At 39.0% G+C, this 25,245-nt stretch overlaps 4 protein-coding genes and 1 pseudogene across 5 annotated transcripts; 2 read left to right on the top strand and 3 right to left on the bottom strand.

The window, feature by feature from the left end:
- Positions 1 to 1,887: 1,887 nt before the first annotated feature.
- LOC137248412 (vanin-like protein 1) lies at positions 1,888 to 7,972 on the bottom strand (annotated as a pseudogene).
- A 244-nt stretch (positions 7,973 to 8,216) lies between these two features.
- Nsun2 (tRNA (cytosine(34)-C(5))-methyltransferase Nsun2) lies at positions 8,217 to 11,090 on the bottom strand. The gene is made up of 7 exons (XM_067778633.1): positions 10,868 to 11,090; positions 10,117 to 10,812; positions 9,917 to 10,059; positions 9,519 to 9,854; positions 8,826 to 9,460; positions 8,617 to 8,766; positions 8,217 to 8,544 (listed from the first exon to the last, which is right to left on the bottom strand). The coding sequence occupies exons 1-7, from the start codon at positions 10,925 to 10,927 to the stop codon at positions 8,330 to 8,332; spliced, it is 2,235 nt and encodes a 744-aa protein (XP_067634734.1). The 5' UTR covers positions 10,928 to 11,090; the 3' UTR covers positions 8,217 to 8,329.
- Positions 11,091 to 11,914: 824 nt separating this feature from the next.
- Tip60 (Histone acetyltransferase Tip60) lies at positions 11,915 to 14,264 on the top strand. Of its 2 annotated transcripts, XM_067778631.1 has the most exons (7): positions 11,915 to 12,049; positions 12,214 to 12,340; positions 12,401 to 12,648; positions 12,715 to 12,993; positions 13,051 to 13,622; positions 13,690 to 13,902; positions 14,135 to 14,264. In XM_067778631.1, coding segments are annotated over exons 1-7 (1,500 nt in total). In that variant the 5' UTR covers positions 11,915 to 11,989; the 3' UTR covers positions 14,136 to 14,264. The 2 variants fall into 2 exon arrangements, with proteins under 2 accessions (XP_067634732.1, XP_067634731.1); XM_067778630.1 differs by having other exon boundaries at positions 13,690 to 14,264.
- Positions 13,649 to 15,043, bottom strand: dgt4 (dim gamma-tubulin 4). The gene is made up of 2 exons (XM_067778632.1): positions 14,941 to 15,043; positions 13,649 to 14,876 (listed from the first exon to the last, which is right to left on the bottom strand). The coding sequence occupies exons 1-2, from the start codon at positions 15,009 to 15,011 to the stop codon at positions 14,279 to 14,281; spliced, it is 669 nt and encodes a 222-aa protein (XP_067634733.1). The 5' UTR covers positions 15,012 to 15,043; the 3' UTR covers positions 13,649 to 14,278.
- An 8,567-nt stretch (positions 15,044 to 23,610) lies between these two features.
- On the top strand, positions 23,611 to 25,107 carry eIF3g1 (eukaryotic translation initiation factor 3 subunit g1). The gene is made up of 2 exons (XM_067778628.1): positions 23,611 to 23,722; positions 23,786 to 25,107. Exon 2 carries the CDS (start codon positions 23,786 to 23,788, stop codon positions 24,593 to 24,595), a length of 810 nt encoding a protein of 269 aa, XP_067634729.1. The 5' UTR covers positions 23,611 to 23,722; the 3' UTR covers positions 24,596 to 25,107.
- The last annotated feature ends 138 nt before the right edge of the window (positions 25,108 to 25,245 follow it).

The raw sequence follows: 25,245 nt of genomic DNA, 5'->3' as shown, positions 1-25,245 counted from the left end.
AGCTATCTCTTCCCAAGGCAGTCGGTTCTATCTACCGGAGCGACTCGGGATTTTCCCCGACCAAGGACTGTCATTTCAGTGTAACCCCATTTAATTTGTTGCGTCCCTCCCACAAATTGTCATCCTCCCAGCAGCTCCTTGCAGCAGGATTGCTCCATATTCTCTTACTCCGGGAAGGCATTGAATCCAATCCGGGTCCGTCTCCTAACCCCGGTCCTGAGAAATGGTTTTGCTGCATCTGCCGGAAAAGAATCTTTTTAGGACGGTCATACTCTGTTCAGTATGTCTCGTGTAAGGGATAGTTGCATCGGACAGGTTGTTCTGGGCTTGATCCCAAAACCCGACGTCCACGTAACTTTTATAAATATTTTGTGGCTCCTTGCTGTTCACGCCCAAGGGCGTCCCGTAGTCTACGCCTAAGCGCCCCCCACTACCTTCCAGCAGCCGCGCTGCTCAGCAAGCCACAATAAGTACCCGCTGCTGATCGCGCCCCACGGCGCCAACAACTCAAACAGCTGCTACCACTCATAACTACTACCTTCGTAGTAGAGTCGATAGCAATGCTGAGCATCAGCCCCTGCCCCGTCTTCTCCCCCCCTCTTTTCCGGCAGCAATCGTGTAGGTCAGGAAAACAGACTCTTAGTCCCTAGCTCCGTTTGCACCGTCTGCCAGCACAGAATATATATGTTTGCGACATCCGCCCAATGCAGCTCCTGCCTTGGGTGGTGCCACTTTCCTAGATGTTCTGGTCTCCGCGACGGCAACCCCCCGACGGGTTTCATCGCGCTATCTCTTAGAGTATCAACTACAAACATCAAGAAGGTTTGTAGTAGATTCACGAGTGCACTGAGATTCGCTGAATGATATTTTAAACTGAGGGATTTATTGGAAAGTAGGGATAGGAATATTTTCCACAACACGTGCAATATTTATTTGGGTAGGAATTAAAATGAAAAGTTATTCTCCAGGAAATTAATGCGTAGACATAAAAAAGCAAGCTGCCTAAGATTTCCATTGGCAGAAAATGATACGATTATTGAAAAATGTAATCAATGGGGAGTCTGTGTAAACTTCGAGCTTCATGATAATAGGAGACAAGTTTACAAAATAACTCAGGCTTTCTCAAAAGAGGCAAAGTCTCTACGAGACGTTAAGGTTGCTATAATTGGGGGATGTTAGACAGGGTTTCAATAGTTACAAAATTTCATATTTACTCAAATAGCCAAGCGACAATTAATGCGCAGCAAGAGTCAGGTCGACGGCTGCCAGAAATCTTTTTATCTCCCTCGCGGTTGCATTTTTTGATTAAAAAATAAACGTTGGCAAATTTTCGGCCCGAGTGAGCACTTGCGAACTGGACGCGGCTATCAGCTAGCACTCTCTTGCTATCTGTTTCAGGACAGATGGCCCTCGGGAAACTAAGCGAGCACTTTGCTCCAGGTGTCGAAGGTTTTCTGGTCAGTAGTTGGCGCCAAGCGTTCAGAGGAGCCTTCAGGGTTTACTAAGGCGATTGAACGAAGGCACTGTTTATCGGATATCCATGGGGTGCGGCTTAACAATGCACCAATAAGCATGGTGCACAATCCGATGCAACACCTACAGGTTTTCAGAGGCTACCTAAAACTACACGACACAAACTAGGCAAATCCCCCAACAAAGTTTCTGAAATCTTTGAACGGGATTATCTCGGTAGAAGTATCGAGGGGATGTTCTGAAATTCTTTTGAAAACGGAGTCAACAGATATCACTCAGTTATTCCCAGCATCAATTTGAAAATGTTCTAAACAGATCTGATATAACTTTATCTAATATATGTAGCATGCGTTTCTAAGAAGTTAAATAGAAAAGGAATTAAAACTAACCTAAGCGTGAGGCGTAAGCATCCAGCTGAGTCTTTGTGATGATCATAAACAGTGTCCTGCAAGAAATAATTGCTATAAATCCCAAAGGTTAGGAGATCCGCGTGGGGTTGAACCAAACTGAGTTTAGCCAAGACGAAGTTGCTGCAAAAAATAATGAGGTTAAATACAAGAGGCCAATAACATCCTCCGACCTTGCATCACTCACCTATACTCCTTCGCCTGCTATTCAAACTGGCATTACGATTCGTAAAATTTCCGCTTATACTCACAAAATCGAAGCTATAACGCGGCACCACCTTCACGGATTCTTCATATATCCTGCCGCAGGTATAAAGATGATCGCCAATACAAGCGAAGATTGCACAAACACCAATCGCTTCAGGTTCTGTATTGAGAAAAGCGCCTAGACCACGAAAAGCAGCTACGTTCAATATAAAAATCGCAGCATAAATCTTCGTGACAAAGTTGTTGCTGTAGTGTGTGACTTGTACGGACATTGTTACACAAGAGTACTGTCACATATAAGTCAATGTCATTTTCACGCGTAAGATGAACACCGGTGAAGCGATCGAGTAAGGTGCTGATTTTGGCTATCTTTGGTAGAGCTTTCCCAGATCTGTGCGACTGGTTTCACTTAGCTTAAAGGTTTTCAGCGCTTTTTTATTGCTTACGGCATGTTTGGGTACCACACTAAAATGTAATTTACTTTGTCGTTCGTTGCTGGTCACTGAGCCCACGAGCATACCATACATACCAGCATAAATGCCAGTGCCACTGCGTCCATTCCGTGGATCATTCGTGCCCGCCACTACCAGGTTGACATTGTTGGCATAAGCCCAGGATTGATGTAATTGTGTTGCTGTTAGGAGAAGAAATAAGATATACATTGGAGAAAATTACGCCTAATATTTTTCGGGATTCCATCCAAAGCTATGAAAGTTTGTCCTTTTGGAAGAATTAGGAGCTATGTTGTCATTAAAAAGATATAACCCTCCTTACCACGTTTTGGGACTTGAATGTTCTGGGGAAAGGTTTCAAGGATACTAAACCAAAGTAAGTCTTTCACTTCCCAAGGCCGTCGGTTCTATGTACCGGAGCGACTCGGGATTTTTCCCGACCAAGGTCTGCCATTTCAGTTTAACCCCATTTAATTTGTTGCGTCCCTCCCATAAATTGTAATCCTCCCAGCAGCTCCTTGCAGCGGGACTGCTCCATATTCTCTTGCTCCGGGAAGGTATCGAACCCAATCCGGGTCCGTCTCCTGACCCCGGTCCTGAGCAATGGTTTTCCTGCATCTGCCGGAAAAGAATCTTTTTAGGACGGTCATACTCTTGTCAGTGTGTCTCGTGTAAGGGATGGTTGCATCGGACAGGTTGTTCTGGGTTAGACCCCAAAACCAGACGTCCACGTAACTTTTATAAATCTTTTGTGGCTCTTTGCTGTTCACGTCCTAGGACGTCCCGTAGTCTGCGCCTCAGCGCCCCCCCCCCCCCCCCCCGCTATCTTCCAGCAGCCCCGCTGCTCAGCAAGCCACAACAAGTACCCGCTGTTGCACGCGCCCCACGGCGCCACCAACTCACACGGCTGCTCCCACTCATACCTATAATCTCCGTAGTAGAGTCGGGAGCAATGCCGAGCATCAGCCCCTGCCACCGTCTTCTTCCCCCCTCTTTTCCGGCAGCAATTGTGTAGGTCAGGGAAACAGACTTAGTCCCTACCTCCCTTTGCACCGTTCGCCAGCACAGAATATATACGGTTGCGACATCCGCCCAATGCAGCTCCTGCCTGACAGTGCCACTTTCCTAGATGTTCTGGTCTCCGCGACGGCAATTCCCCGACGGGTTTCATTGCGCCATGTTGCCAGGCCGCATACCCAAATACACCGGGTACCCCAATGCCTACCCAAGGACGTCTAGTCCAAGGGCCTCAACAGCAATCGCGTTCTGGCCTTCCACAACCCAGGCGTTGTCACCCATCACTTACTCCCAGAGTGACGACGTCTCCCCTATGCACTTCAGAATTCTGCAGTTAAACTGTAATTGATTAACTGGGAAGATCACGGAGATAGTCGACTTCATGAAGCGGCACAACATTCGCATTGCTGCGATTCAAGAGACTAAACCCACAGCAAGATCTGCATTGCAGACCTGTTCTGGGTATAATGTCCACAGAAAAGGTCGCGAGAGCGGAAACGGAGGCGGCCTCGCGTTTATCATACACCACACTGTGCAATATTTGATCCCGACATCGACCGCAGGGACTGTGTCTTAGAACGTCAAGGATTATCTGTCGGGTCAGGCGATGCAAATCTAGAAATCATCAACATCTACATCCCTCCTGTCACCTGTTGCCCCAGTGGATACCGCCCTGATATCAGCGTCGTAATCACTGGAAACAATCGCATTATCTTAGGCGATTTCAATGCCCATCACGATCTATGGAATTCAAACTTGCGGGTGGACAGTAGGGGTGAGACGTTAGCGGATCAAATAGAAGAAACGACGTTCTGCACTATAAACGGAGACGCCCTCACACGAATGGTAGGAAACTGTCACAGTTCGCCGGATATTTCAATTGGGAGCGCAGAACTCGTAAACTGCGTCAACTGGCAGCCGATGGTAACATTGGCATCCGGCCACCTGCCTATACTTATTTCGCTCGAGCGTCCCGCCGACTTCATCGTAGCAGAAAAACGCACTTTCATTAACTTTAAAAAAGGAAAGTGGGACGAATACAAATCCTTCACAGACAGCCGCTTTGCTGCCCTCCCTATCCCAACTGATGCCCGCCAAGGGGAGCGTGCTTTCCGCAAGGTCATTGAATCCGCCTCGGCTCGTTTTATTCCCGCCGGAAGAATTCCCGAAATTCGTTAACAGCCGAGGCTCTGGCGGTGTCCTATCCCCACTTTTGTTTATTTTTTACATATCAAAACTTCCTTCGCCACCAGAAGGAGTTACTATCGTTTCTTACGCCGATGACTGCACAATAATGGCCACAGGCCCGGGCCCAAAGATCGATGAGCTTTGCAACAAAATAAACGGCTACCTCCCTGATCTCTCCAGTTTTTTCGCCACGCGAAACCTGGCATTATCAGCGACTAAATCATCCGCGACCCTATTTACAACCTGAACGTCCCAAATGTAGACCATTTTGAACATCCACGTCGATGGCACTACGCTACCGACTGTCCTACACCCCAAAATCTTGGGTGTGACGTTTGATCAGGATCTACATTTTGGTGAGCACGCAGCCGCAATTGTTCCGAAAATCCAGAGCCGTAATAAAATCCTCAAATCCCTTGCTGGCAGTATTTGGGGAAAAGGCAAAGAAACGCTCATTACCACATACAAAGCAATTGGCCAGCCGTTTGCGTGCTACGCGTCCCCTATATGGTCGCCAAGCCTAAAAACTATCCACTGGAAGAAGCTACAGGCCTGCCAAAATACTGCGCTCAGAACCGCCACGGGCTGTCTTCTTATGTCCCCAGAACACCATCTACATAATGAGGCGAGAATACTCCCCATCAGAGAGAGAAATGAGATGCTAACCAAACAGTTCCTGTTGAATACCCAGAAACCTGGGTATCCCAACAGACATCTGATTGAAGAGCCAGTGAGATGGATTGTTGCGGTACGTTTGGACCAAAAGACTGGGAAACAGTATTTCATAATGCCACCTTACCACCTGCATGCTGCGCTGTGATCAATTTAAATGAGGCTCAGGAATGTACTGTTATTCATTCCCACGCAGAAGGCTGTTGTTGTTGTTGTTGTTGTAGCGATAAGGTTGCTCCCCGAAGGCTTTGGGGAGTGTTATCGATGTGATGGTCCTTTGCCGGATACAAATCCGGTACGCTCCGGTGCCATAGCACCATTAAGGTGCTAGCCCGACCATCTCGGGAACGATTTATGTGGCCACATTAAACCTTCAGGCCATTCCCTCCCTCCCTACCTCCAAGTTCCATGAGGAGCTGGTATTTTAGTCGCCTCTTACGACAGGCATACCTACCGCGGGTATATTCTGATCCCCTAACCCGCTGGGGTTGCAGAAGGCTGTCTAAATAAACTACTCACACTGATTGATTCCAAAACAGTTCGCCTAGCAAGCGTGGTACTCGGCGTGGCGGGCATTCAACTACTGACTATACTTTTCGCTTGTTGTCTATTTCGTTCATTCCGAAGAGCATAAGAGATATCAAAGAAGCTCGCACAATGCAATAAGAATTTATTGCAACGTTTCATCAATTAAAACGAATATGAGCAAAAGAGTTATATATGTATATTGAAGTGTGATGATAATCGAGCAAATATGACAATTTTACACGAATATACACATTAGGTTCCCCCAGCGGGTTAGGGGATCAGAATATACCCGCGGTAGGTATGCCTGTCGTAAGAGGCGACTAAAATACCAGATTCAAGGGGTTGTGTAACGCAACCCTTCAGGTTGCCAGCGAAATATATAGCTTCTTCGAACCCAATTGTCAACCTCACCTATCCGCGGCGAATCCTGTTTCACTAACAGACGAGGCTCTGACGACCACAAGCTCCTCATGGAACTTGAGGGTGGGGAGGGGGGAATGGCCTGAAGGTTTAATGTGGCCACATAAATCGTTCCCGAGATGGTCGGGCTAGCACCCTAATGGTGCTGTGGTACCGGAGCGTACCGGATCTTTATCCGGCAAAGGACCATCACATCGATAACACTCCCCAAAGCCTTCGGGGAGCAACCTTATCGCTACAACAACAACAACAACATGAGCCAGCACCGCCTAGGGACTTAAGGAGCCATCTCCGTAAGCATTTTGAGGAAATGCGGCACCTGAGAACTCAGCCGTATGAAGCAAAAAAACACAAGCAGGTCCTTGGTGAACTCCACAAACAGGCGTCGGACCTTTATACCAGGAATTGCCCGGTGAATCCAGTACTCAGGGAACAGCACCCAAAACTTGCGGAAGAGGAACGCATACTCCCCAGGGAAACGCGAGTCACTCTGGCTCAACTTCGTTCTGGATACTGTAACAGGTTAAACTCTTACATATCCAGACTCAACCCCGACATACAAAATGTATGCCCCGCTTGCAATGTGTCCCCACATGACACCAACCATCTCTTTAATTGTAATGTGGAACCAACGCCTCTAACACCCCTTTCATTATGGTCCACCCCTGCTGAAACAGCAAGTTTCCTTAGACTCCCGTCAGAGGATATTGATGACAATTTGTGATCGGTCGCAGCTATTAGGTGGGGCGAAGCATTGCTACAACAACAACAACAACAAAGGAAAGGAAGATGGAAGGAAAGGAAGATGGAAGGAAAGGAAGATGGAAGGAAAGGAAAGGATGGGACACATTACAGACCTCTTAGTGGTCTCTACCATCAACACCATTTTTAGAACTCACCCGGGCATGCATACAACAAATCCATGAGTGTGAAATGTCCGAAAGTAACATTGAAATCTGTTCGAAAAACAGCCTTCTCCTCCGGTTGCGCAGTATAATTCAGATACAACCATTCATCTCCAATTAAATTGTATTTACGATAACGTGAGATCAATACACCGCCACGATCAAACACCACATTCGTATTGTAAACTGCACATTTGGCACGTATTTCCACAATACCATGATATTGTGTGCAGTTCTGCACCCCCATTACATTGATTAGTGCATACACGCTGAGGGAGCGTGCATAACAAGATATATCACTAATAATGAAATCATGTCGATCGCTATCGACACCGTACAGAACTACAGCCGTATACGGCGAAGGTAGAACAATTGGCTGTTGACGGTCGTTGAGTACTTCTTCGGGGAATACGACAATATCTGGTCGTATGACGGCATCATCTAGTAGTTGTCAAAATTTTCGTATGCGATCTTCTATTGAAGACGAGGATGAGGCTGTTGTTCGCGCTGGGAATTCGACGACCGCGCCAAATTAGTAGTCAGCACTAGGCGGTGTGGGCTGCGTCGATGGATGGAAAGAACAAAATATATACTAGTTGCGGTTGTACTTGCAATACAAGTTGATTACCTCTCCAGAAGTCTCACCTATTAGGAAGTTGCAACAAATTGAATAAAATAAAAAATTTTGCAGCCACATTGCCATTGTTGTTATCTGACACTTATCACATCATTAGTGGGTGAATGAGTGCAGTGGAAAATCTCCGGTCATTAGCTTCCTTTGTTCCTTCCCTTTACACTTTTCTGCTCTTCTGTAGGCTGTTTGCATATAGCATCTTATCGTCAAAATTTTTTATTTACGACTATTTCATTGTATAATTGCAGCACTGATAAAACTAGCAAATAAATTTCTTAAGGGCATGTTGGCTTATCAGAGAGATCTTGGAGAATTTTAACTGATTCATACACGTATGAAAGTATATTGAATTTCAATAGAAATGTATTAGAACTAAAACTTAACAATAATACAATAAAAATTGAGTTAATACACTAGCTAACTAAGTTACTCGGCAACGGGGGCTACCTGGTCATTGTTTACTTTCTCGCTCTGCTCATCCACAGCCACCTCGTCCTGGTTTACTTTCTCAATCTGCCCTTCCGCAGCAATTTCATCAGGATTCTCGTTCGCAGCCTTCTCTTTAGCGACTGCAGTAGCCGCTTCCACCGCAGCTGCAGCTGCAGCCGCAGCTTCCTTAGCCTTTTCATATTTGTTGACTTCTATAGATAGTAAACAAGATTAGTAATATTTCAGTACAATAATATTCATAGCAAGGAAAGGCCTCGGCATACCAAACTTGCTTATATCCGCGCCCAGCAGTCTTAAAACGTGCACGGTTTCATTTGAATCCACATATGCGCGGAGACTTGATGAACCACGCCACCCAACCAGAAACAGTGTGAGAGAAGTATCTTGATATTTTAAAATGCAGCTACCAACACCTTTAAATTTATGCAAAATATTTTTATAAAATTACTATTAATAACTTCGTTATACATACCCAATTCTTTGCAGCGCTCTTGTGTTTCCGCTGCCAGCTGTAACGTGGACGGCGGCTTTGTTGGATCTGTGCAATTGAGCAATAAAATTAGATCTTCTTTAGAGATTTCAATACGCCTTGTAGCACCCATAAAAGCATTTGTTGTCTGCAAGCCTTCCTGTGCCAAACGAAATGGATGCGTTGTATGGCGATTTTCACAACGCACAAATGTTTTCACACCTGTATTTATAATCTTAATGTTATCCTCATTGAGCATCACCATATCGCGTATGGGCTCAGAACAGTAATATATATTCTTTTTCTTATCTGTGATGCAACGTGTGAGCAAACAGCGCTTATTGAGTGTGTCATCGAGAGCTAAGAATGATTTTATTTCGTCCCAATCTGCGTCTTCTTCTTCAAAGAACACATAAGGGTCCTCTTTGTAGCCATGAAGACGACGGCGTTTACGTTGTGGTCCCCATGGCACATTTTTTTCTTCTACTGGTTGACCGTTTTCATCTAATTTTACTTCAGGTTTGGGTTTTTCGAGTAGCGCTGACGGATCGTTCTTCTCAAATGGCAGCTGACGACGCTTTTCTAGGACAGCGACAAAAAAGGCACCTGAATCTTGTAAATGTGGTAGTACGCGCATACTGTGAGGATATAATTTATATAGTAATTGAAGATTAAAGAAATTAGTGGATTGAGTACCATTTTTCCAAACCAATTGTTGCAATTTGCTCCTTAGGCAAGGGAAACATACTGGGTCTTATAAGTGTATGATATTTTTCAGGCACATCTTCGAAGCTGGTGAATATTTGATCAACTTCTTTTGTAGCTAACTTCCAACTGGTCATACCAGGATTGAATTTTAAACCTGGTACTAAATGCTTAGCATCTACAATTTCCAAAGCACCATCGGCATCAGCAATTATACGTTGTAGCACAGCCTCATTCTCGATTGGATTGAGCGAGCAAGTGGAATAGACTAAGCGACCGCCGACGCTTAACATTTCAGCACCACGACGTGTAATGCGATACTGAATGCTTTAAAGTAAAACACGATTATTAATGTCAAGACAAGTAAATATACATTTTAAACTATTCACCCATGAAGACCATAGGCTTGTGCCAAATTCCATTTCATCCATATATCTGGATTCTTACGCAATGTACCATCGCCGGAGCAGGGAACATCGCATAGTATTTTATCAAACTTCAGTATAGATTTGCTACCATCTGCTTCCGTTTGCTGCAACATAAGTGACATTATAATAGCTTTTACAATACTAATCAATACCACACTCACCAACAAATTCGGAAAGAAGCTACTATCATGATTGGTCACCACAAAGCATGGCGAATTTAGCCTTTTCGCTTGGTGCACCAACATATAACAACGATTATTATCCACATCATTGGCCACAACAAATCCTGGCGGTATTTTATGCTTATCTGGCGAACTGTGCAGCGCTTCAATCAATTGTGCTGTTTTCGAACCCGGCGCTGCACACATATCCAACACTTTGTCAGTAGGTTTTACATCCAATACGAGTGGCGGTATCATCGATACAGCCTCCTGGCGACTTATACTACCCGCATTAGTTTCAGTTATAAGGAAATTGTGCAAACGGAATAGTGGCTCCGAACGTCGTATGTCTTTACGGGTTAGTTGTAATTGATAAGCCAAACCATCGGGATACCAAGGAAGTTGTTGTGGGCGTTCGACCACATCTTTCGACACGCCATGCAATTCAGCGACACTATCAACATAATCCGTAAATAATTCCCGTTTCATTATGTCGAGCAACGCATTTGCTTCGCCACGAAAGCCGGTTACACGGAATGTAACAGGTAAGTTTTCGCGTAGTTTCGCCAGAAATTGTTCCCATTCACCTTCATTAGGGCAAATATTTTGGAGTTGGTAGTATTTGATAAACGCTTCATTTTCTCGCTTTATATCTTCGTACGGCTGCTGGCGCACAGGTCGTGTATCGATGCCTTGCTATTTGACGTTGTTAGAATTGAAATTGGTGAAAAAGTTAACTGCATATACTTACATTCTCCCGCTTTTGACGCTTTTTGGCAGCGAATGGATTCGATTTTCTGTTGCGTCCCATTTTTTGAGCAAAAACAAAGTTTATTTTTCGGAAAATCGCGAACACCAAAAATTGCTGCCGTTGAATGAAAAATGTAAACACGTGTTGGAATTGACGTGATCATCTGTTTTGTTCTGTAATACCAGATGGTTTATAAAAAGATGATGAATTCAGCGCTTTTCATAATGGCCTTTGTCAATCTTGAGTATTTATCCATTTAAATGGGCTGAAATTTTTATTTTCCGTCTTCGGATTAAAGGGCCAATTAAACTTCCTTAACCCTAACGCCATAGTCGTAACCAAATTTTTACTTATGCATATCAAATTGGCATCAGTTATTGGTGCCTTAACCTAAAAATCGTGAAAATTTTATAAAAATGAAGAAAACGCAAAAAATTACAAACATATTCCACAAACAATAAGTCTCTTAGTCATAGCGTATCAAAAACAATGAAGAAAATCTACAAAAAGTTATTAAATTCACCAACTCAATAATTTTTAGGTTATTGATATGGCGAGAAACTAAAAACCAATTGGTTGGCTATGGTATGGTTATGGCGTTAGCGTTATGGTATGGCACCTTTAATCGATTACATTGATTTCCATAAGGTAAATTCGATCAGCGGTTTTATCTGGTTATGGTTTTACGGTTATGTCACCATTAATTTGCCCTTAATGCTGATGTCAAGACGCGTAGTTTCTAGACTTTTACCAGTTTACATTGGTGAGAAAATTTCTACTTCGGATCTGTATTCTGCCAAGAACCTTTAACATCAATAGCACTTTCCAAAACCTTCGTGGGTTCTCTTTGTCGATAAAAGACGAAGAAGAATCCGTGAATTGCACTGGTAACCACTTGAAGAGTTATGTTTAATAGGCCCTTGAATCCCCATGACTTCTTAAGTAAAAGCTACATAGGTAAGTTTTGACAGATTCTCTGGAAATTGGGTGTGTTGAGGTGAAACAAACTCACAGCTGTTTTCACTATTGTGAATGCTGTCAAAAGAAGAAGCAATCAATCTCAAGATTTGTATACAATTTGTGCCAAATAATTTTGAAAACTTCAATTTTTATGCCATAAATATGAAAATAACGCAAAAATTAGAATTCGATGAAGATGTTTCATCGATATGCGAATCAACGGTAAGTGGGAAACATGAAGAACAAACAATACTTTTGCAATGCATAGATTGTGGGTGCGTTCGCAAAGTGGCCATTTGTAATCAAATTAATCTGAAAAAAGATATAAATGCAAATTTTTAGAATGTTTTTAAAACATTTTCAAATAATTTTTATTTTATTTTTAGGGTTCACTTACCGAAGGTTGCCGATTACCGGTGCGTATGCATAAAACCGAAGATTGGCCGCTCGCTGAAGTTGTTAGCATTAAGGACCTTGAAGGGAAAAGGCAGTTTTATGTGCACTATGTGGATTGTAATTATATATAGCTATTATTTGTATATGAAAACAGTACAGCAGAACATATTTTTGCAGTTAACAAACGCTTGGACGAATGGGTCACCGAGGAGGACTTGGACACCCGCAAAGTACAATTTCCGCGCCGCGATGCCACACAAACAGGCGCCAGCACAGGTGTAACCACACCCAAGAAACATCATTCATCACTGCCCGGTAGCGTATCTAGACCTACGTCACCACAACCGACTGTTGCTAGTGAAATGGTTAATGGTAATGCGGTGTTGGCGGCAGCGCTGCAAAAGAAGATTAATCGCAAGCGAAAGGTCTGCTCATTTTATTTTTACAAATATTACATGTCTTTGAAAACAAATTTTTATTTTAAACTCTAGCTAACTAGCGTACCTGCGCCACCTGTTGTTTTAATACCAGAAATACTACCACCTTTGATAACACCAACACCAATGCCCACACCAGTCATACTACCCATAACGCCAGCGTCAGTGACTGTAGTTGAAGAGGCATCACAAGATGGTAAAAATGCAACACCACGTCAATCCGGCAGCATGGTTATACATCAGGATGATGTAGTGACACGCATGAAAAATGTAGAAATGATAGAGTTGGGCAAGCATCGCATTAAACCGTGGTATTTCTCACCATATCCACATGTAGTTTATTATTTTTTGTGTTTTTGAAAATTATACTAACACGTTTTCCTACGACAGGAACTCTGTCAAATGCCCTGCATTTATATCTGCGAATTCTGCCTTAAATATCGCAAAAGTCGCAAATGTCTTGAGCGCCATTTAGCAAAATGTAATTTGCGTCATCCGCCCGGCAATGAGATCTATCGTAAGCACACAATTTCGTTTTTCGAAATTGATGGACGCAAAAATAAAGTTTATGCGCAAAACTTATGTCTGTTGGCTAAACTGTTTTTGGATCATAAAACACTCTATTATGACACAGATCCTTTTCTATTCTATGTTATGACAGAATTTGATTCCCGCGGTTTTCATATAGTTGGATATTTTTCAAAGGAAAAAGAAAGCACTGAAGATTACAATGTTGCTTGTATTCTAACGATGCCACCTTATCAACGTAAAGGTTACGGAAAGCTACTAATTGAATTTAGTTACGAACTATCGAAATTTGAAGGTAAAACTGGTTCGCCAGAGAAACCTTTGTCCGATTTGGGTCTACTCTCGTATCGATCTTATTGGGCGCAAACGATTTTGGAAATTTTTATAAGCCAAAAACCAACTAGTGATGGTGAAAAGCCGACGATAACTATCAAGTAATTAAATAATTTGAAATGCTCTCTGTTGGTAAGAATCTTATTTTATATATCTTCTTTTTTATAGCGATATTTGCGAATGCACTTCTATCAAAAAAGAAGATGTTATATCCACATTACAAAATCTCAATCTTATTAACTATTACAAAGGACAATATATAGTTTGTATCAGTCGCGATATTATAGATCAACATAAGAAGGCAATGGATAAACGTAAAATACGTATTGATTCTAAATGTCTACATTGGACGCCTAAAGATTGGTCTAAGCGCTCCAAGTGGTAAATCTTAAGCTTATTACATTTTTAAGTTACAATTTAATTAATAATATTTTTAGAGACATAAATTAAGACACACACTAACATACATTATACGAAACAAAACAGTACCTAGAAATATCAAACGCCCAACCTTGAGCTTTAATAGCCTTAATATGTACCAAACGTATATATGTATATGATGATGATTTTCCATTATTTATTCTCTTTTCCGTTTCATTGCTGAAAATGCTAGAGTTCATGATTGAATATGTGTCGGTTAAATATACCATCTTTTCCAACAATCAAGCCAATCAATCACCTCAGCATGCAACTAATAAAGCACAGCTAGTAATGCGTTTACTGGTCTTTAAAACATTGAACAAGTATGTGTTTTATTTTAATCTCGTTGACCAACTTCATCTACAAAGAAATCTAAGCTCTGCAAAGTTGCAGACTCAATAGTACTTTCTATAGTTTCGGTAGCTGCTTGCACTGCGCGCACAGTAGATTTGCTTTCTGTCAACTCGTGTCGCAACTGTTTTAGCTTTTCATGCGCCTCACACGCTGCCACTTTCGTTTTGCAATCATCAACCGCTGTTTGAGTTACATTTTCTATTATAACGCCGCTAGATAGTTTATTTGAAATAGCGCTGATTTCTTTATCGGCTGCAGCCACCAGTTCGCTGTTGGGCAAGTGACTTGTTGTTAATAAGGCTATACGCGTTGCAGCTAAGGTGGTTAGTTTTACATATTTTCCATACAATTGTATATAATCTTCTTTGGCTTCTAAATATTGGCGATATTTTTCCTCTACTTGGCGTTTGATGTTTGTTTCATCGTCACGGAAGCGGCGCAAAGACTCCAGGTAGAGTAGGTATTGTATATCCTCTAAGCCGGCTGATGTGGCGTTTGGTGAGATGGATGACGCACTGTTGGATGATGTGGGCGTATTGTTATTGGCAGACATTTTGTGGCAGACTTGGTTCCATGGTTTACTATAAGATTTACAATGTTTGTTTATTTTTTAATAGTTAAATTTATTTTGGAAACATTGATTACACTAAATTTAGTTGACCGCTGCTTCTTCTTCTTTTGTTCACAATTAGGTTGTTTCTTCGGCGAGGGAACATTTAAAAAAAGTCCATTGTGGGTTTTCCCCACAATGGAGGGAAGTTTTAAACGTTTGTTGGGAAAGGTATTTTAATTGTTGGGTAACGTACATTTGATTTCGAATTTTTGGAGAATTTGAAAAGGTACTCGGTCTCCTTGTTAATTATATGACACCTCGACCATAATGGCAACGTCGTCATTCACTCACCGATATTAAATTCCGTCATCAATTCAACTTGGTTTAATGTATGGCCGCAGATTTTTTTTGCTGCTCAAAGTTTATGGAATCTAAAGCGAGGCTTAAAGTTGAGATGTTAACTTACGGCGCAACCAAAGCGAAGCGACTAGGCAAGTGCTTTATATAGATCCTGCCTAATGGTCCAATTAAACTTCCTTAACCCTAACGCCATAGTCGTAACCATACCCATATCCATAACATTATCCAATGTGATCGATAAATGGTGCCTTAACCTAAAAATCGTGAAAACTTCATAAAAATAATGAAGGAAACGCAAAAAATTACAGACATATTCCACAAAAAATAAGACTCTTAGTCATACCGTATCCAAAACAATGAATAAAATCTGCAAAAAATTGTTACATTCACCAACTCAAATATTTTTAGGTAATGGATATGGCGAGAAAACCAAAAACCAATTGGTTGGCTATGTTATGGTTATGGCTTTAGCGTTATGGTATGGCACCATTAAGCGATGACATTGATTTCCATAAGGTAGGTTCGATCAGCTGTTTTTTCTGGTTATGGTTTTATGGTTAAAAGTCACCACCCCAGCGGGTTAGGGGGTTAGAATATACCTGCGGTAGGTATGCCTGTCGTAAGGGGCGACTAAAATACTAGATTAAAGGGGTTGTGTAGCGCAACCCTTTCACGGTGCCAGTGCAATATATAGCTTCTCCAAACCCAATTGTCAACCTCACCTTCGAGCGGCGAATCCCGTTTCACTAACAGACGAGGCTCTGGCGACCCCAAGCTCCTCATGGAACTTGGGGATGGGGAGGGAGGGATGGCCTGAAGGTTTAATGTGGCCATATAAATCGGTCCCGAGATGGTCGGGCTAGCACCTTAATGGAGCTGTGTTAGCGGAGCGTACCGGATTGTATCCGGCAAAGGCCTTATCGCTACAACAACAACAATTATTTGACTCTTAAAGGGCTGATTAAACTTCCCTAACCCTAACGCCATAGTCGTAACCATACCCATATCCATAACCATCCCCAATGTGATCGATTAATGGTGCCTTAACCAAAAAATAAGGCTCTTAGTCATAACGTATCCAAAACAATGAATAAAATCTACAAAAAGTTATTAAATTCACCAACTTAAATATTTTTAGGTTATGCATATGGCGAGAAACCAAAAACCAATTGGTTGTCTATGGTATGGTTATGGCGTTAGCGTTATGGTATGGCACCATTAAGGGCGAATTAATGGTGACTTATAACCATAAAGCCATTGTGGTAGCCGATAAATATACCACTATTAAATTATACACACACTGTTTTATTTTTATAAAATACCTTTATTATAATCACTCCTAAATGTATGCTAACAATTCGTTTTAAAAATTTATATCAGAATGAAAATTTTTGAAACAATCACTTCAAAATTGAAATATAAAAAATTAACAAGAGCCAAAAATTCAATTTATTTAAAGTAGGTACATTTAAAGTTGAATATAAATGTAACCCTACAATACTCCCCCTTCCGGAGATTTAACGTTAAATAAATTAAAAGTAACTTTCTTTTTTGTTTTTGTGTTAGGGATCTGTATTTTATCAATCATTGCTGGTTTTAAACGATCAATAGGAATAGATTTAATTTCATTATTTATCTCAATTTTAAAGTTTTTAATATCTTTTTCAACAACTCTATAAGGACCTTCATACGGATGCTGCAAGGAATGTTTGTTTATTACACGTACAAAAACAAAATGACAATCTTTTAAATCTTTTGGAACAAAAATACCGTTAGAATTTTGATGATGTTCCAAATTTGATTTAAAATTTTTTAAAATGTTCACGCAAACTACTTAAAACATCCGCTGAAGTAACATTCTCTGTAGTTGAAACAAATAATTCACCAGGTAATCTTAAATTTTGGTCATAAACCATTTCAGCTGGTGTTGCCGGAATATCTTCCTTAAAAATCGATCGCAAACCCATAAGCACTATTGGTAACTCTTCATACCAATCTCTGGACCCATTTCTAGCCATTATTGAAGATTTAAGCTGTCTATGGAAACGTTCTATCATTCCATTAGCTTGGGGATGATAGGAAGAAGTCGTTATTTGATGACTTCCAAGAAGTTTCATTAATTCTGAAAACAAGTTTGAAGTAAACTCAGATCCCTGATCCGTTGTTATTTTCAATGGAACCCCAAAACGTGAAATATATTCCTTAAAAAATTTATTTACAACCGTAACTGCAGAAATATCTCTTAGCGCGAATGCCTCTGGCCAACGTGTAAATCTAACAATTATAGTTAATATGTAACTATATCCCTTTGAAACAGGCAAGGGTCCGACAATATCTAAGTGAATGTGTTCAAATCTAGCTTTTGGAATTGGAATTTTCACAACTGGAGATTTTGTATGACGATGTACTTTCGATTTTTGACAACTTATACATTCTTTGGACCAAGTATTGATGTCTTTATTCATTTTTGGCCAAAAATATTTCTTAACTATCAAACGACGTGTAGCCCTACTACCAGGATATGAAATCCCATTTAACATATCAAATATTATTTTTCTTAAATTGTTTGGAATGAATGGTCTAGGATTTTCTCCTGACACTTCGCACCATATATTAAAGTTAAGAACAGGAATTTTTATTAGTTTCAAATTTAAAAATGTTTGTTCTGAGGTAAGTTTGCCTAATTCACTATCTTGTTGTTGTTCACTTTGTAAAATTTTTAAATTAATGTCCGAATTATTAATCGCTTCTTCTTCAAACGCACGAGATAATGTATCAGCTACAACATTTTCCTGTCCTTTAATATACCTAATGTCATTCGCAAACTGTGCAATGAATTCCATATGCCTAGTTTGTCTTGGATTGCGTTCTGTTTTTGAATTTAAAGCAAATACTAGAGGCTTGTGATCTGTGAAAACTGTAAATTGACGTCCTTCTAGAAGGTAACGAGAATGTTTAATGTTCAAATAAATAGCTAACAGTTCCCTATCAAATGCACTATATTTAATTTCGGATGGAGACAATTTCTTTGAAAAGAATGCAAGTGGTTCTGATTTATTATTAAACGTTTGATGTATGACACCACCTATTGCCGTATTGGATGCATCTACATTTAAAGAAAGTTTTGCATCTTTGTTAAAATGATTTAACAATATCGCAGATGCAAACTTTTCTTTAATGCATTCGAAAGCTTTATTAGATGTATCGTCCCAAATTAAAATCTTGTCTCGTTTCTTATTTGTTCTATTAATTAAATCATAGATAACTGTCGTAAACTCTGCTAATTTTGGTATATATCGATGGTAATAATTAACCATACCAATAAATTTTTGTGCCTGCTTAATAGATTTTGGACGATCAAAATTTCGAATGGCTAAAACTTTTTCTTCCGAGGGCCTAATTCCCGTTTCAGAAATATTATGTCCTAAAAAGTCAACATTTGTTACGCCAAAAGTACATTTACTTGGTTTTATATTTAAACCGTACTCCGTGAGGCGCTGAAATAGTACGCGAAAATCTTTGAAATGTTGTTCCTCATTTTCGCTTGCCACTAAGAGATCATCAATATATGTAAAAACAAAGTCTAAATCATTAACTACTTCATTAATAAACCGTTGAAAAGTTTGTGCGGAGTTTCTAAGCCCGAAAGGCATTCGTACAAATTCAAACATGCCAAAAGGCGTAGTAATTGCAGTTTTATAGATATCCTCTTCTGCCATTGAAATTTGGTGGTAAGCTCTTACCAAATCTAGCTTCGAAAATACTTTCTTATTTCTGAGATTCATGTTGAAGTCATGAACATGGGGCAAAGGAAAAAGATCAGGGACTGTTACAACGTTTAATCTTCTAAAATCTCCACAAGGACCCCAGTCATTTAACTCCTTCTTGGGTACAAGATGCAAAGGAGATGCTACCGCTGAATTAGAAGGCCTACATATCCCTGTCTTTACTAAAAAATCGAATTCAGTTTTAGCTACTTTGAATTTAATAGGGTCTAAACGCCTTGGTTTAGAAAATGGCAAATTTCCTTCAGTGACAAGTCTGTGAACTGTTGTATGTCTAAATGGTTGTGAATAATCTGGTTCAGAAAATAAAGAAGGAAATTCTTTCAATAACTTTGTAAATTTGTTATCAACAGCGAAAACTTTTGGTAGCGAAACATTACAAACACATGAAATTGTGTTAACTGAAAGACTTGTTACCGGATCTACTAAGCACTTGCGTTTAACATCAATTAAGAGACCATATTTACACAGAAAATCAGCACCGATAATTCGTTTAGCTATATCTGCTATTAAAAACGTGAACGGAAATTCGCGACGCAGTCCTAAATTTATATTTAAAAGTTTTTTACCGTATGTCGAAATCGTTGAACCGTTAGCTGCCGTTAAAATAATATCTGATGACTTTTTGGAACATGAAGATTTTGAAACCGGAAGCACTGAAATCTCTGCTCCACTATCTATTAAAAAATTCAATTTGTTTGTTTTATCAAAAATAAATAAGCGACGTGTAAAGGTGTCTAAATTTCCGTTGTTTGCCGCCGCAACAACGGATGACTTATTTTTAAAAGCACATGGTTGTTCGCACTTCAAAGCCTGATTGCCAAACTTATAATGATACCTACAGAGCCAATTTGGGTTGTCACGAGACTTTGATCTATATCTAGAGGGACTTCTAAAGCGATTCCTACTAAAAGATCGGGACCTTGAATAATTTTGACTCATCGATTTTTAATTTCACTAATCCCTAATGATAATTTTTCAAAATTTTTGCAAATAATGTTAGTTGTTTGAACTAAATTTGAAATAATTGTATTTTCGCTTTTAGAATTTGTAAAATTACTAACTGAAGCTATTTCATTTTTATTATAAGCTTCCAAAATATTATCGGCTAATTTAACTAATTCACTTATTTCAGTCGAATTCGAACTAGCAAGGATAATACTTAAATTTTTTGGCAACTTCCTTATCCAAAGCTTTTTAAGAATTTCCTTGCTAAAATTGTTTCCAGAGAGTAGCACTAGAGACCGATAAAATTCAGAAGGTTTACGATCTCCCGTTTCTGAATCGGATAACACTCGATCTAACTTGGCATTCTCACTTAATGAATGCCGTTCAATTAAAATTTTCTTTAATGCAGAAAATTTGTCATCTTCAGGAAGATTTTGAATAAAATCAAGAATTGTAAATGAAACATTGTTAATAAAAATAATTACAAAAATTATATTATAGGAAGAAATAAAAAATGTCCGGAAAGGAGCGTTTACAAAACAAAAATGTTTAATCTATTTTGATACATATACATATACATATACATATAAATAATATAAATTTAAATAAACTAAATGTTAGATACAACTCACCAAATTCCTTTATTTGTTGTTGATAGTTGTCGCAATTGTATATTTTTACTGATTTTGAAATAAGGTGTTTGTCCAGAAGACCCAAAACTTCGTAACAAATTTCCTAAGAGCCTTCCCACACGTTCTCTGTACTCACGGGCAAGCTGTTGTTTCTATTACATTTGTTGTTGTTGTGTGTTCCGGCTTTCTATTGTAGTTGTTGTAGTTGCTGCTGCTGCTCCTTTAAGTTATTCGATATTGCTTTTGTTGTATTTTAACGTTTGAAATCTCTGCCTCTGAACGATGATGATGTACGGTAGCAATTGTTTGAAGTTGGTGCGATGATAACGTGTTGGCGCCACTTGAGTACTTTTTATTGTGTTGGTTGTTGATAATCGCGCAGTGGAATTTGTTGATGTCACGTTTTAGTTTAATAGTCGTTTTTCTTGGATCGAACTAACTGTCAAATAAATCTGCCAACTCCGTCTTATTCTCTGACTTTAATTCCTCAATAATTTGCAATACTTCATTTAAACCATTATTTTGTTTTGCACTTAATATAGTATTCAAGGTACGATGATATAATGTTGTTTTGAAATAATTCAAAAATACTGGATGGAACGAATTTTGACGCTCCAAATTCTCAATGTAGTAGTTGATTCAAATCACATTCGATCGGTTACGTATACGGCTTTAGAATGTTAAGTAAACTATCTAATCCAGCTGGTGAATCAATGGATACTGATGGTATCTTATTATCTTGTGATTTGTTGCTCAACTGCAGTGCTACTCCATATGATAATTTAGCACACACACACCAAACAACTTTCTTGTTTATTTAACTATTATCTAATTATTTAAATAATTAGTAGATTATATAATTTTTCAATCACGCATTTTCTTCGAATAAATTAAGTTATTTCCACGATTCACGACTGTTGTGACTGGCTGGATCGCCAATGTGGTAGCCGATAAATATACCACTATTAAATTATCCACACACGGTTTTATTTTTATAAAATACCTTTATTATAATCACTCCTAAATGTATGCTAGCAATTATCAGAATGAAAATTTTTGAAACAATCACTTCAAAATTTAAATATAAAAAATTAACAAGACCCAAAAATTCAATTTATTTAAAGTAGGTACATTTAAAGTTGAATATAAATATAACCCTACAGCCATAACCAGATAAAACAGCTGATCGAACCTACCTTATGGAAATCAATGTAATCGATTAATGATGCCATACCATAACGCTAACTCGCTTACATTAATTTCCTTAAAGCTGTAGTCATTGGTGCCGTTTGTCGTATCGCTGTAGTCGTATCCCTAACGTAATCAGCTGTTTATCGTTACGACGGTAAACCAAAAACCAATTGGTTGGCTACGATACGGTTACGACCTTAGCGGCACCAATAATCGATTGCATTGATTCTCATAAGGTTGGTCGAATCAGCTGTTATAAGGTTACCGATACGGTTACCGATAAAGCACCAATGTCTGCAGCTTAAGGTAGGTTCGATCAGCTGTGTTATCTGGTTATGGCTTTATAGAACCAGTTAACGAAATACCTTGAAGATAATAATATACTAGCCCACCAACAGTCAAGCTTTAGAAAGAAACATTCATGTGAGACAGCTCTTAATTTGGTGATACATGACTGGAAAGAAGAGTTAAATAATAAAAAAGTGGTTGTTTCAGTCTTCCTAGACCTCAAACGAGCTTTTGAAACAGTGGATAGGGAGATCTTAATAAAAAAAAAATGCAACGTATTGGTATAACTGGTATAGAACTTGACTGGTTTAGCAGCTATTTGAAGCAGAGGAGACAGAAAACGGCTATAAATACCGTGATGTCTGATGAATTGGAAGTACCCATAGGGTTACCACAAGGCTCAGTTTTGGCACCGATACTGTTCTTAATTTATATTAATGATATAGTTAACGCTATTGAAGGTTGTGAAATTAAACTATTCGCTGATGATGCATTAATAATGATTAGTGAGAATAATATTAATTCTGCACTTTCTAAAATACAACATGAACTGAATAACCTGTATAAATGGTTGTGCGGAAATAGACTGAAACTTAATATAAATAAAACGAAATTTATGATAATAACAAGGAGGAACGTTAATGAGGATATAATTGGTTTAAAAATAAATGATGAAAGCATACAAAAAGTTGACAGTATAAAATATTTGGGAATTATAATTGATAACAAACTCAAGTTTGAAGAACATATAAACTACACAGTCCAGAAAGTTGCGAAAAAAAATTGGGGTTATGCAGAGAACATCCAAATATATTCAAAAAAAGTACAAATTAATTATATATAAGTCCATTATAGGACCGCACTTTGTAAACTGCCCATCTATTCTATTCATTGTGTCAGACAAAGAAATAGATAAACTTCAAAAGATGCAAAACAGATGTATGAGATTTATTCTTAAAAAACCTAGAGATACTCGTACGGCTGATATGCTGAGAAGTTTGAACTGGTTAAGTGTCAAGCAAAAGATTTTTTTTCACGCTATGAAGTTTTTATTTAATATTAAAAGTGAAAATGTACCTGAATATCTAAGTAAAAACGTAGTATTAGTTAAGCAAACACATAACATTAATACAAGGAATAAACACAATTTCAAACTGCCTTTATTCAGAACTGAAATAGATCAGCAAAATATTTTTTATAAAGGTCTAAAAATTTTCAATGAACTGCCTATAGATATAAAAAGTTGTAATGAAATCGTAGCTTTTAAAGCAAAACTTTATGAATATTGTAAAACCTTAGCAATAAGATAGTAAATTGTAATATAATTTAATTTATGAATTAGGCTTTTTTGCCGTAATAAATAAATGAAATGAAATGAAAAATGATTATAAGTCACCATTAATTCGCCCTTTAATCGATTACATTGATTTCCATAAGGTAGGTTCGATCAGCTTTTATCTGGTTATGTTTATATGGATATAAGACACCATTAATTGGCCTTAATTCAATGTAGTTTTCTCTGATTCACTGTATGGTGAAATTTTAATACCTCTTTCATTTCCGTACGCTTCCCAACTTTTGACATTCCCTGTTGACATTTCACAAAATTTGCTATATCAACTCGTGGCGTGTGTATTCTTTCGATTTTCTGCTAAAATATAAGCTTAAAGGTATTATTATTGCTTATATTGTGTTTAACGCATGAATCACTAGTTCAAACTATTATTTTCCAGATGCCTGGTGTTGACACAATAAAGTCTTCATGGGCCGATGAAGTGGAACTCGATTATGGTGGTTTGCCACCAACTACTGAGACTATAGATAATGGCTATAAGTATGTTACGGAATATAAATATAATAAAGACGATAAAAAAGTAAAAGTTGTGCGCACCTACAAAATCAGTAAGCAAGTAGTGCCCAAAACCGTGGCCAAACGCCGCACATGGGCCAAATTTGGCGATTCAAAGAACGACAAGCCTGGTCCAAATTCACAGACAACTATGGTATCAGAAGAAATATTTATGCAATTCCTTAATTCCAAAGAAGAGGAGAAAGCTAACGATCCATTACTCGATCCCTCAAAGAATATCGCCAAATGTCGTATTTGTAATGGTGAGCATTGGTCGGTTAATTGCCCTTATAAGGGCACAGCTATGGATACAAATTTAATGGAGAAGAAGGCAGCTGCAGCAGCTACAGCGGTTGTTGAAGCACCCAAATCGGGCAAGTATGTGCCACCATTCCTGAAGGACAGCCAAAAAGGTGGTATGGGTATGCGTGGACGTGATGATACAGCTGCCATACGTATATCGAATTTGTCTGAATCTATGACAGAGGCGGATCTGGATGAATTGGTAAAGAAAATAGGTCAGCATAGCAAAATGTACTTGGCGCGTGATAAGAATACTGGACTCTGCAAAGGGTTCGCGTATGTACACTTTAAACAACGTAAGGATGCCGCTGCTGCTATAGAAATTCTGAACGGACACGGTTACGATCACTTGATTTTGAATGTGGAATGGTCTAAGCCGCAGCAAAACTGATCTTTAGTGTCAAGAGATGGAAAAGTAACAAGAGAGCAACAACAGCATTAATATTAATGTAATTTTATATTTTACAAGAAAAAAGAAGAAAAACACGTTTCCCTACATATATATTTAAATTTTCGTGTCTGAATTACATGTAAAGCAAATTTGAAAAGGGATAATGAATAATTAAATAATCCAAAAATATGTATTAACCAGAATTTATAAAACTGAATACGTGCTATGTGTATACGTAGCGAAATAATTTTGACTAACGTCTACTATATGCTCCAAAAGACTGCATTCCTAGTATTACCTATCTCTATTAAGTGGAAATCGCTTGCAACGAACAAACTTAATTAAATTCGTTTTTGATGGGAGTGAGCCGATCAACAGTGGCCACAAAAAACGTTTTTTTTTTAACTTAGAGCAAGCGGATATACGAAGGGACTAACAGAAGTTCGCTTATTTATTAAAAAAATGGCCAGAGTATAAATAAAAATTCTGTATAATAACTATTACATATATAATCTGTAGAGACTACTTCCTCGTTCCACATTTAAGTAGATTGCATATGTTTGTTGATTCCGGTAGCTCTAATTACTTACTTAAAGGGAGCTTAACCGTTTAAACGGTTATGGCCGTTCAAAAAGACGTGCCAGTCGCCG

The sequence above is a fragment of the Eurosta solidaginis genome, chromosome 4, assembly GCF_040869045.1.
Source record: "Eurosta solidaginis isolate ZX-2024a chromosome 4, ASM4086904v1, whole genome shotgun sequence".
NCBI lineage: Eukaryota > Metazoa > Arthropoda > Insecta > Diptera > Tephritidae > Eurosta > Eurosta solidaginis.
Note: the sequence above shows the minus strand (reverse complement) of the source record. Positions and strands in the feature narration are given on the sequence as shown.